The sequence below is a fragment of the Epinephelus moara genome, chromosome 19, assembly GCF_006386435.1.
Source record: "Epinephelus moara isolate mb chromosome 19, YSFRI_EMoa_1.0, whole genome shotgun sequence".
NCBI classification, from domain to species: Eukaryota; Metazoa; Chordata; class Actinopteri; order Perciformes; family Serranidae; genus Epinephelus; species Epinephelus moara.
The window spans coordinates 24,182,223-24,195,784 of NC_065524.1; the positions used below are offsets into that span (position 1 = coordinate 24,182,223).

At 43.1% G+C, this 13,562-nt stretch overlaps 1 protein-coding gene across 1 annotated transcript in view; it reads left to right on the forward strand.

The window, feature by feature from the left end:
* The window catches only part of LOC126407096 (protocadherin-15-like), a 329,125-nt gene that overhangs the window by 188,773 nt on the left and 126,790 nt on the right, over positions 1 to 13,562 (forward strand). The window contains exons 15-18 of the mRNA XM_050071779.1: positions 4,931 to 5,080; positions 6,642 to 6,835; positions 7,865 to 7,997; positions 11,054 to 11,133. Of these exons, the coding sequence (XP_049927736.1) occupies positions 4,931 to 5,080; positions 6,642 to 6,835; positions 7,865 to 7,997; positions 11,054 to 11,133 (557 nt within the window). The remainder of the gene's footprint in view (positions 1 to 4,930; positions 5,081 to 6,641; positions 6,836 to 7,864; positions 7,998 to 11,053; positions 11,134 to 13,562) is intronic.

Below are 13,562 nucleotides of genomic sequence, written 5' to 3' on the forward strand. Positions count from 1 at the left end.
ATATCTCTACATACACTGGATTAAAATGGAGGCGCTGTCTTTTATTTACCTGTTGCCATGGTGAATCGTGGAGTTGGAGCTCCATTGATGATGGCTTTTTATTGTCGGCTTAACTCAGAGTGAACATACTCAGAGTTGACTGAACTAACTCAGATCAGCTGTTCTGGAACCGGATACTCAGAGTTTCCCATCTCAGAGTAAGTCAACTCAGAGTTGAGGGATAGACTTAGAGTTTGTTGAACCTCCTACCTGGAATACCCCTCAGTATAGCTTCCTCTTTTGTTTTGTGTACGAAGAACTCAAATGCTCTTTTGTGTTGTCTATAAGTGCTTCACAAAGCTTTTACTCTCAGGATCCACTCCGACTACACTCAACAGTGTGAGCTGAGAGTGTGCTTCCGCTTTCCAGTGTTGACTGTTCAGTGCAGTTCTTTCGAATGGTTTCAGCGTTCAATATTGGATGTAAAGGAGATATTTACTTCCACAGTCATCAGCAGCATAGTATTCTCTATCTCTCACTCTTAAACATGAGGAATAAAAGATGATGCTCATTGCCTTGTGAATAGTGTAGTGGTTGTTGTTGAAGATGTTTCAAGGAGTCCCGCTGTACATTAAATGCTCGGTAGCTTCACAGGTAGATGTTTTGTGTAATGACCTAACCCTTTTATGCACACTCTTGTGAAAATACTCTATATGTCTTAGATATATAGAGTAAAGTATCAGCCATTTGCGAGATGTGCAAGTTTTACCTTGCCTTATATCAGACAGAATTGTCTACTTGTTATACTGTTTCCATCTTCAGTCTGACACTGCGTCCACTCTAAGTGATTTCCGAGGGGGATTTGATTTTCCCTAATCAGTCACTGAAGACCTATGTATACGCCTGAATCTAACATTATCTCAAACCCACACTGATGCATAGCCATGCCAGCATACTTGTTTTGCCAGAGTTTTCGTGGAGCAAAGTAAAAACAGACCAGGATGTTGGCCGATATTGAGAAGATATTTTAATATAGAACAGCCTTCATAGCAGTGTCTGTCTTGTCTGTACACTGTTTCATGGTGTCTTTCAGTTGCAAGGAAATTACTTTGTTTTCCACTTCTGCTCTAGCTACTACTGGCCGAAAACAGTAAATGAAATGCTGAGCTTTAGTCCTCTTTAACTGAAATACACACATTGGGAAATACCGAAATTAGTTCAAGGACCTTGCTGCTCAATGCTAGGTTGTTCCTTTCAACAAGGTAGAGACTTAGGCTCAATCCCAATACCCCCCCTTATCCACTACCCCTTAGCCCTTGCCCACGACCCCTTGGCCCTCGAAATGAAGCAACGAGGGGTAGGGGTTGAAATCTTTCCCTAGGAAATGGAACACCACTCACTACGTCACCGTGTCGGTTACGTTTACGTATACGTAACTATTTTAAACAGGAAGCTGCGAGCCATCTACATTTCCAACCAATGGAGTCTCCGGTTGAGTTCATCCTACCGATCACGTTCGCTGTATTCATCATGCTTCGTTTGATGAACGACAGACAACAGGGGACTTCTGCTAAGTAGCTAGCTAGCTAACCAGCTAACATTACGAGGCAGCATTGTTATACTAGCTGACGTGTTATCGTAATGTGAAAAATCCGACAATTTTGCGGAACAGGACAGATGACAGACGCCAGATAGTGCGAGCTAGCAAGCTAGCTAACAAGCAACCTGACAACAGTAATGTTAGCTATGTATGAACTTTTTTCCCCATGTCTTGCTCGGTGGTAGCCATGGCGACGTCTACCCCTCGCTGGCAAGTCAGCATCTGAAATCCCTCGCTCCGAAGAGCTAGTTTCTACCACTTCCTTAATGAAAAATGAACCTGCACAAAGCGTGGATTGTAGTGGTCAAAAGAAAGAACTGGACACTGTTGGGAAACTCTAGCGCTCATTTCATTGCTGGTAGGTAAGCTTTTTAGGCTAATGATGGCTAGCCAACATTGTTACCTTATCCAAGCTAACGAATACTAGCCAACAGTCAACAAAGGGAGAGCATTTGTATTTTTGTGTGCCATGTGTCTGTCTTGTCATTTCCATTCTTCAAATATTGGGAGACTTACCGGTAATGAAATGAGCGCTACAGACCCTGGAGTTTCCTGACTGTGTCCAGGTCTTCTGTTTGACCGCTGCAATCCATGCTTTGCGCTAGTTTGTTTCTTTTGGGAAGCAGTAGACTTTTATTTCTGACATCAAGTTTGTATTTCGTCAAAGAGAAACAACCTACCATTAGAAACAGTAAACTAATTTCTCACAACAAGTTAGAAATCACAGTTTCTCACCTTTCTTTCTCCCAGTGTGAGTAATTCAGTTTCATATGCTGATTACGTGGTGTGGTGGCTGGACCAGAAGTCTCAGTGGAACAATGTTGTAGTTTCCTAGCAACAGAAAGACACCTCGAAATGTCGTGTAGCATTCACCGTTGTAATTACTCCTCATTGGCTCCAGCACACCGCTTGAAAACAGCTTAAGTCGAGCCCATGGCGCTGAGCGGTTAATCGTTAGTCCCCCCTCCTGCGCTCATTGGTCATTTTTTATTTCAACTGGAAAAAAGCTGTTCAATGTCACAGGGCCAGATGAATCAGCCCACAGGGTGGATTCAAAGGTCTGGACCCCGGCAAGGTTTGACCATAAACCCACAGAGGAACATCCTGATGGTAACAACACATTACCGTGATTATCACAGTTTTCAGAGGGCACTGTAAACACAGCACAGTGCACCTGGCACTTCACTGGCAGTTGAATTTGTTTAGCCATATGGTAACACCTTTTTACTGGTCAAACAGGGACAGGGCCCACAGCAGGACCAGTGAAGCAGGCTCTGGCTACTGTGGCCACGATTTAATGCTGTTGTAGTAATTTAAAGATGGTGTGCAGAGGAGCAGTCATGCTAGTGGCTCGTAAGAGACCAGTACATTGTGTGCCACTGTCCATCACTGATGTGTTCCGGTGGCCTTATAAAACTGGTTTTACTGTGAATACCAAGCAGGTGACAGTAACTCCAAGGGTCTTAAATTCCAGAAAGGCTGAATGTCTTGCAGGGCTCTGCTCAGCAGCTGACCCAGAGCTTCATGTAGACTCTTTTGACTGTTTATATATGTGTATAAAAGTTTTTAAGTGTGCATGAAGTCAGATGTCTGTTCTTAGAGACAGGTATGTTAGACCATAATTGTAAATTTATCAAAGATTCTTGATTGGTAAACAAAATTCAAAGCAGTCATGGTGTCAAGATGTTTCTGTATTTCAGCACTGATGGTAGTGTTTAGGACTAGTATGGTAGTATTGTGTTTTATTGGCATTTTACTGTATGACCCGAAGCATCTTTTTAGGCTTTAAGTGTTTTTTCTTTCATTTTATGCACATAGCGTCAGCACTTTTGGTTCTGAGCGCTGCCAAAATGCAGGTGACCTACAGCACACAGCACAGCTGCACTGTGCCTGAATGCATCGGGAGGACTGAAGCTGCTGCTGCTGACATCCCGCTTTCACTACACAGGCTGTGCAGACATTGTGTGAAAAGCATTTAATAAAAACAAAAGTGACCCATGACATCAGTTTTGTGTACCAAATCTCCACTGACATTTCACAACCTGCCATCGTGTCCGAATATCACACACGGCTTGTTCAATACATGAGTGCATGAGTCAACAGAATGAGATTGATTCATGAGTCAGATGCTTTTTTTCCCACAACTCTAAATGATCTGTGAGATGAGACACAGAATTTTGGAGGAATAATCTTAATTGGGTAGATTATCAGACATAACACGTGAACGCAATGCTTTCCGAGTTCTTGCTAAAAGCTTGTTAACATAATGTTCATTAGATAACGACATAGAGGCTTTGAAAGTTGTGATTTCGCTTGTCTAAAATGTTGTTATTTCAGAGATTGTCATTAAGAGAAATCTTGTCTTTGCGTAAATGCTAGCATCGAATCAATTTTTAATTACTCCATGCGTCCTGGACTGGAAGGAGAGAGTACACGGATCCAATTTAGATAAATATCGGCCTTCAAGGATAATAACGTTTATGTTTTGTTGTCAGCTCTTACTGTGTGTGTGTGAGAGGAAGCTTGGGATAAGGCAGGCATGACGTTGTTTACATCCGTTGTGTGCACAAGCGTTTGTGCAGAGACGTGTCAGCACATGTGTATAACTGTGGTGTTTCTGTACATACAGTTGGGATGATTCAGTAAATCCAAATCTGTTTTCTCCCTCGGCTCCCAAAAATTGTCTGGCGTCTCTCTCCTGGGGCTGGCTGGAGAACAGAGACACTATTTGATAGGAGAGAAAGTCGCGGCTGTCGTGTACGTTGTCATGTGTTTATGTACAACACCGTCACTGTGAATGTTTGGCTGCCAGTAAAGGCACGCTCCTGATGTACAGTATAACCAACAAGACGTGTCATTTCCATTTCAACGCTGAGTGCAAATTTTTGGGCAAAAAGCAATTTTCCCCCACAGAAACATGCATTCCTTGCTGCTGCCACAGTTGTTGTTTAGATCTCATCTCTCTTACACTTCATTTGTTGCTCTACTCAGTCCATTTTCCTCCTCCCTGCCAAGTACTGGAGATCAGAGATGCCAAGGACAAATAAACGTGCAGTTTGCTCAGTTTGCAAACAGTACTTTAGGCAGGCTTTGTACAAGCTCTCTCTTCAAAGGCATTTCCAATGTAAAAGGAATAAAGAATGAACATACACAAAGACAAAGAGTACGTGACTTAATGGCGGTGGTACAGTAGAAGCACGTCCAAGTTTGACATGTTGTCTAATCGCAGCAAAACAAGCCCAAAAAGCGTGAAGGAAAAAAAAAACGTTCTTATTCCAACATACGGACCTTGTTTACTTGTCTTCAGTTTTTAAAGCTGCAATACGTATTTCTCTTTTCTTGTGTTTACAGATGGTGGCATCAGATGGCGTCCAGCAGAGTAGCCCAGTAACTGTCAACATCCTGGTCATTGATGCCAATGACAACACGCCCACGTTTGCCGAGGTCTCCTACAGCGTTGAAGTCTTCACAGACATGCAGCCGGGGGAGACGGTACTGCAGGTAATCAATCCAACGATCACTCTCTTGGCTTTCTACTTCTCTTTCTGTGTCTTGCTCTGGCACTCTGCTTTTATGTCTCCGTCTTTGTCCCCGTCACACAGAATCTCTCACGCACACACGCTCTCTCGTGCTCAAAGTGAATAACCACAACAATCCAGCACATTGTGTTGACAGGCGAACCCCTGGAACAGTTGCCTTCGTCTCATCTGCAGTCTGACAGACAAGTCATTGAAAATGTTTCTCTTGATCCTCAGTGCACAGGCCAGGGAAACCTTTTACCCGGCAGATCATGACTGAAGTTAATTCTTTGTGGTAGGCATCAGAGATGACCATTTATCAGTCCTACCGCTCGAATAAATGTTTCGAATCACAGACTAGTAACATAGTTTACTTGATTTCATTAGAGCGCTGGCTTTAAAGGTCAGATTTTCTTTTTATACACACACATACTACACATCCTAATACCAGCTAAAGGAAGCTTTTATACACTTGCACAGGGCATGTGTTGTGACATGCATAGGCACTCATAAATGCATAGAAAAAGTAAATCCATAACCTCTTTCTGCTCTATCTATTAATACGGGGGATTTTCATCATTTCTTTGTCTCTTATTTAGTAGTTGGAGCATGATCTTTTCCTCATTCAGCCGATCTGTCCTTTCGACACAGCCTCTCCAAAAAAAAAAATGTCAGACGCTGAAAAGGTCAAGTTTAATCTGTCTTTTAAAAAAAAGCAGCCGTTTCGCCCTCCCTGAAATGAGGCCAGGGGTCACAGAGTGTCTGGTATGACCGCTTAACCGATTTTTATAAGCCGTTTATGAGAGCCGCGGGCCCCTGGAGGATGCCGCTGCTTATTTGATGCTACAGCTTTTACTCCAACGTCAGGAGGAGCATGAAAAAGGAGGTCTGGGCAGCTTGGATTAAAGTTTCAAGGCCTTAAAAATATCAAGCCAACTACACCATGAGGATTCATAATTACAAGCAACGGGATGCCCTAAATAATGGGATTGGAGGAAGTGGTGCCTGCCTAATTCATTTGATAACAGAGTATCAGATAAATTGCATATTAATATATTATTTTTTTTTCATCTTTCTTCTGTCTATTCGGCAGCTGTCTTTCCACATCTGTGTAATACATCTCATATGAAAGGTAGCATGTAATTAACTCCATCCAAACTAAACTTGATTGATCATTAAGGTCACCAAACTGCAATTACTGCGGGTAAGGTTGTTGCTGCCAACAGAAGTAGTTGGTCAGATTGCACCGGCAGTAGCATGTATGCATGCAGCTAAATGCCAACTATTTGTTTCTATCATTACATGAACCAAAGGTCATGTCTCTATTAGTTGATCATAGGGTATCAAAATTTATTCTTCTGTGGGCTGTCAACTTGACATAAGTCAGTCGCAACCTCCTACCAAGAAATATTTTAATGCTTGACTGGTTCATTAAGCATTTTGCCGGCAGCTGCGCAGAACTCCCCCTGTAGAAGTACAAAGTAAAAATAAAAATAACATATTATAATGTGTATCTGTCTCCGTCTCTCTTTCTATTCTCCCAGTTAACAGCGACAGATGCTGATGAGGGACTGAACGGTCTGGTGACCTATGAGATACTGGCTGGAGCCCAGGGAGACTTCATCATTAGTAATCGCACTGGACGCATCACTGTGGCGCCTGGTGTCATCTTAATCGTGGGACGATCTTACGCACTGACTGTCAAGGCTTCTGACAATGCACCAGAGGTCCAGAGAAGGTATTGTGCAGTCGCTCTGTTCTCTGAGCATCAAAAAAAATGTCTGCATTTCATCACTTTTTTACAAGAAGCAGATTTGTTACTAAGATTTGTTTCAGAGCTCATTCGCAGTCAGTTTCATTTTCCTCAGGGTTGCAGAGCAGCTACCAGCTTGTGTTGTTTCACAAGTCCTTTTTAATTCAATATGTGCTCATACTGATTCATAACTTAGCTTCTGAATGACACGGAAAGTTTTCTCTGGGCAGAATTATTGAAGAAATAACATTTCTGACAAGCTGTTCTGAGCCAAAAAACAGATGGTCTTGTTCCATCTAACACTGTGGAGACTCTGGTGCGATATGTTTCATACATTGTCTCCTCTTTATCTCGTGATTAAAAAGCAAGAACTCATTTTGTGCGGAAGAAAAAAATAAATAGAAAATCTGCTCAAAGTATAAGACGTTGTAGTTGGGGGTGGAATTGGTGGCCTCTTTGATTGCAGCAAGTAAAACAACGACACATTTAAACTCTGGATTAAAACAAGCTACAGTAGAGCAGGCTGCAGGTCGACATGACGACACAGGGTTTATGCAAAATGTTTACCACACATGTTCGGCCATCTTCAAGTGCATTTGTGCATGTGTATAAACAGCAGTTCAGAAAAAGATGTCTCATGCAGTGAATGAATAATCAACACGGTCAGTTCCATTTGCACGTGTGCTGCTTTGAACAAACTAGAACAAGCAAGCTGATTTCAAGCAGTTTTTTTTTTTTACTCATGATCAAATCATGAATGAAATGAGAGAGACATTTATGATACCACTGTGAAAAAGATAAAGATCCCACTTAAAAGAAATGAGACCAGAACCTGTTGAGGTTTTTTTTTTTTGCTCTGCAATCAAAACTTCACCCGAGAGGTTTGATGTGGGATTATATAATATGAACATTTTTCACTATGCTGTGGGCAAGGTACTTCAGTCCGGCTCAACAGGTTGTCAAGGAGAAAGCGGTGCTGTCAGTGGGCTGATGTGTGCATTTCTTTTCTGCTAGGAGCTCCATCACTACGGTATACATTGAGGTTTTGCCTCCCAACAACCAGAGCCCCCCACGCTTCCCTCTCTTCACCTACAGCCTGGAAGTCAGCGAGGCCATGAGGATAGGAGCTATTCTGCTCAATCTGCAAGTGAGTCACTGACAAGAAATCTCACACACACACTCACACAAACAAGGCACATGCAAATCAGAAAATGTGGAATTGTGTAGATTTTCACACACAATAAATTTGCCTCAGTGTTTTGGTGCATAACATTGTAAGAGAAAATGAAATTAAAAATACAAAAATTGAGCCACAGTTTTTAGAAGTGGTACTGTTTTGCAGAAATGTGCAAAATTGTCCAGGGAATGTGCAAATGTTCACAGAACGAAGTATAAAAAGAATATGCAATGTACAGAGATAAAGTCCCAAAGATGTGCATTGATGTAACTTATATAGACGGATGGGATCATGTTAATGTAATATGTAGGATCTATGGGAGGGGAAGGAGTCCATGACAGTCGGGGTCCCAGGCTTTGTTGTTACATAAGGCGAAACTGCTTCCTGCCAAAAGGGGATGATTCAAAGTTTGTGTTCGGGGTGGGGGGGGTCGGCCATAGACTTTCCTGCCCACCTCAGGGTCCTAGGGGCATGCAGGTCCAGAAGGGAAGGCGGATCTCAGCCAGTCCTAGTTTCAGTAAAGTGAATGATACACTACAGTCTACCCTCATCCTTGCTGTGGCAGTAGTGCACGAGATGATGATGAAGGAGGTGACGACAGACTTGATGGTGGAGGTGTAAAAGTGCACCATCATGTTGAACCTCTTCAGTTGTGTTTTGTTGCAGCTGGAGCTAAAGTCCAGCTCCCACTTGAGGTCCTGGGTGGTGTTGGCGCCCAGGGAGCGGAATGACTTCGCAGTATCAACTAGGAAGTCACACAGGGTAACGGGGTGGGTGGGGCTGCCATCTCCACAGTCTTCAGAGTGTTGCACAAGTTGTTCTGTCTGCACCAGGTCATAAATGGTCAATCTCCCACCTGTGGGCAGATTCATCCCCTCTAGAGAGGAGCCCAATGAGGGCAGTATCGTCTGCAAACTTTAGAAGCCTGACAGGCCGGTGACTGGAGGTGCAGCTGTTGGTATACTGCAGCCTTGAGGGGGAACCAGTGCTGATGGTCAGGGAGTCTGAGACGTGTTAACTTTCTAAGGCTCCCTTCCACTGCAAAAAAAAGAAAGAAAAGAAACACCCACTTTCTTAACTTTCTGGAAGAGTTAGGATCAGCAGTGATGGATATACAGCCGGGTTGAGGTGCTAATTTTAGCCCCTTTGCCAGTGAGAATCAATGATGGGCCACCACAAAATAACATCTGTCTCCTCCCCAAGCAGTGCTCGAACATCGCTCAAAACTAGTTGGCACCGAGTAACCAAAAATAAGCTTTCTACTGTTCATTTACAGTACCTGTTTTCAGCCCACTATGATGTCAAACACCACACCAATAATCTGCAGAGCCCTCTATGCAGTTCTGGTCTGCTGATGATGTAAAAGGAGTCTATTACCTATTTTTAGCAGGTTTTCCTGTGTTTAAAAACCTGTGTACACCAGCTTATTGGAAAAGGGGTATGTGTGGACAGTAGTGGAGAGACCCAGGCCCCCGCTTTGTCTTTCAAAGCAACAGTAGAACTCATTCAGTACATTTATCAGGTGCAGGTCGTTAATGGAATGGGGGGGCTTTAGCCTTGTAGTTGCTGATCTTTCTCAGACCCCTTCAGACAGAAGCAGAGTCATTAGCTGAAACCTGCTTTTGGAGTTTCTCAGAGAACAGTTATTTAACATCTCTCACCACCTTGCTTAACCTGTACTTTGCCTCTTTAAGCCTGTCCTTGTCCCTACTTTTAAACACCTCTGCCTTTGAGTTTAGCTATGAACCAGGGTTCATCATCGTTGTAACTCACCCTGGTACGTGATCGTATTACTGTCGCCACAGAAGCTTGATGAAGGACGTCACAGCTTCTGTGTGCTCACCCAGACTGTTGGCAGTAGTCCTGAAGACATATCAGTCCAAGCACGCCTGAAGATCCTCCATAGCTTTACTGGTCCACTGATTTGATGTCCTCGTAACAGGTTTACAGAGCTTTAGTTTGTCCGTGTATACTGGAATCAGGTGGACCATGATGTGATCAGGGAGTCCCAGTGCAGCGCAGGGGACGGCATCAAAGGCACTAATAATTGTAGTGTCACAATGATCCAAGATGTTCTTGTCTCTGGTTGGGTATTTCATTAGCTGCCTGTATTTGGGGATTTCATGACAGAGGTTACTGTTGTTTAAGTCACCAAGGACAATAACTAAGGAGTCAGGGTTTTGCTGCTCCACATACAGTATCTGGTTGGTGAACAAGGTCTGCATATGCAAGCTTGAGGAGGAACATACAGTAAACACCGACCAGAATGAATGAAGCAAAATCACCAGGGAAGTAGAATGGTTTGTGGGTTATAAAAAAAGGTTTCCAGATCAGATCAGTGCTGTAGAATGACTGTCACATCATTACACCACCCACTGTTAGTGTAAAAACAAACACCTCCACCTCCACCTTTCGCCAGAGAGCTCATGTCACGATCCGCTCTGAAAAGCTGGAGGCCTGCCAGCTGCAGCACAGAGTCCGGTATTGATCCACAAAATCACGTCTCCATGAAGCACAAAACAAGAGATGAAGAGAAGTCTCAGTTTTTCAACAACAGTTTCTCAAGTTTGTCCAGTTTATTGCACAGAGAACGCACATTAGAAATAAATATTCTGGGGAATGGTGCGCAAAGTGGACCGACCCGTTTCCTTTAGCGTCTCAGGATGCCCAGTAATGCCACTCAAGAGGTAAAAACGGGGAAATAAATCGACTGCAGTTGATCCTCTCATCTTCATGAGCCTTTCTCTGGTGAAAGAGCTCTGGGTACCGTAGCTAAACACTGAATTAACAACTAAACAAGACAAAATAAGGTGCACCAACACACCAAGGCAGTGTGATGCTACAGTTTGATGACATCTTTACATTATTAAAGTACATTGTATTTCTAGACAGCAACACATTTTTTCCCTTTTCTCTCATGTTTCACGCTCCAGCATCCTTGTTGCTAAGCTGCCATATCTCATTGCCTTCAATTTTAATGGTACTATTTGATCTTTAGGATCCTGCATTTCTTTTCCTCCCCCCAGGCCACAGACAGAGAAAATGACCCGATCACATACCGCATCGTGAGTGGGGATTCCCAGAAGGTCTTCAACCTCACTGAAACGTAAGTCCAGATATTTTTCAACAGACAGGCCCCATAAGGCCTTCCCGCCAAGGCCTTCTTGAGATGGAAGGATGGTTGTGTAGGAATATGGATGGATTAAAAAGGCTGATAACAAATTGATCTGCAGCATTTTACTCATACGTTTTATTGACTTTAAAGTGAAAATAAGAATATGAAACTGTGTAGAGTTTGCATGCTTGTCTCACGTCTGCGAGGGTTTCCTCTAGAGTGTCTGGTTTTCTCTTAATTCAACAACATGCAGATTGCTACAGGTGAACTGGAGACTGTTTGCTGGTGTGAATGTCTCTGTCTCTCTCCCAAACATGCTGAACAGGATACTTGTATAATCCTTTAACTATAATCCTTTTGCAAGGATTATAGTATATATACTACAATAAAAACATAGTTTGCCAGGGGCTTGTTATGGTAGTTGGACTGCAATCTACAGAAGCCTTGTTGAAATGCTCTTCAAACTCTGACATCAGTTTTTAAGTGTATTGAAGTTTCTGAGCAACAAGACAAAGTTGCTGTGTACCGTTGCTGGTTTATCAAGGACAACTCAGCATTGAAAGTCTTCGTTAAGCTTGTGTGTTTCATGTTGTTTTCACAAGTGCAAAGGCTGCACACAGACGAAGAGTAATAGTATGTTGTGACACGGTGTTCATTCCTTCACAGTAACAGGCATGGACGAAGCCATTCAAACAAACCAGGCAGGGTCATCATTAGATTCCCTCTGATGATACAGACTGCTGTAGAGAGTGATGGTGGTGCAAAACAAGGGATGAGGGGAGAAGGGATTGTGATGGTAGCGGGTAGATGCTGACTTGCCAATTATTGGTTTTGGCTGAATTATTAGCCAATATGTGACTTTGTTTTATGAACGCTGGCGCTGGCTGCTGGCACCCTCGAGAATCCCAATGAACCAAGTTGAAAAGCGCGCATGTTTACACTCAGTGGCTGCCGTGGGTGGTTATTTGTGTCCATGGTGTCAATGTTCTAGTCAAAGTTAGTTTAGTTTTATTTGTTTAGCCCAAGAGCAGATTTACAATATGTATAGCTTTAACTGAGATGAAAAAGGGAAGAAGCCTCAGAAAGACTCAGATGTAGAGAGTAGACAAACAGAAACAACAGTAGTGATAAAATAGAATCAAATAGGCATCAATATTTTTAGCGTGTTACTTTTAGATTTTTCTTTCTACAGTTTGTAAATTATATAAGAAAGTGTGTCATATTTGCTGAAACTGTCACTATATTCTGAGAGAAGGAAATGATACAGAAAATCTGTGAAAAGAAATCATGTCCATCCTTCTCTTCTTAGTGTTTCTGTGCACTGACAACAACCAGTCAGAGCTGAGGAGTCTCTAATACAGCTGTCAATCATGTGATTCGCTGTTCATCTGCCGTCAAACTGTCAAACTCAGCATTCATTCATTCATTCATTTTCTGTAACCGCTTAACCTGTTAGGAGTCGCAGGGGGGCTGGAGCCTATCCCAGCTGACATTGGGTGAGAGGCGGGGTACACCCTGGACAGGTCACCAGACTGTCTATCACAGGGCTGACACATAGAGACAGACAACCATTCATGCTCATATTCACACCTACAGCCAATGTAGAGTCACCAATTAACCTGCATGTCTTTGGACTGTGGGAGGAAGCCGGAGTACCAGGAGAAGACCTACGCTGACAGGGGGAGAACATGCAAACTCCGCACAGAAGCACTCTAACCCTCCACCCTGGGTTCAAACCAGGAACCCTCTTGCAATGAGGCAACAATGGTAACCACTGCACGACTGTGTTGCTGTCAAACAAGGCAGCGCTGATTATACACGAATCAAAATTCTGTTACTGCATTGCCTATTTCTCACCTCAGATGCTTTCAGAAACATATTTCAGTGTACTGTTTAGCTGTAAAATGAGGAAGTTTGTCCCCAGGTCGCCATGTTGGAAACAGTTGACCAATGTGCCAAGCACCGCCCACCGGCCAGACCAAATTTATAGCCAAACAGTACACTGAAATATGTTTCAGAAAATATTTAAGGTGAGAAATAGCCAATGCAGTAACAGAATCTTGATACATATTTAATCAGCGCTGCCTTGTTTGACAGTTTGACTGCAGTTCAGTGACTGACATGATTGACAGCTGCTTTAGGGGCCGTACACATGCCACGCCTTTAACCACCTGGAAAACACAAGGTCGGGAGCTGGGTGCTACTCTTGTGCCTACTCTGTGGCAACTTCCAAGGGCGTGGGGGCAGGTTGCTTAGCGACCGTAAACAGCACCGTATCCACATCATAGTCTACTTACATGAAATCCTGAGTGCAGAGTTGATCTTCGTCAATATCTAAAGTTCCCTGTTGGCAAAAGTTGGAAAACTTACTAAAACTGAGCTTCTATAAGGCAATGAATATTGCGGAGGGCGTGGCTCAT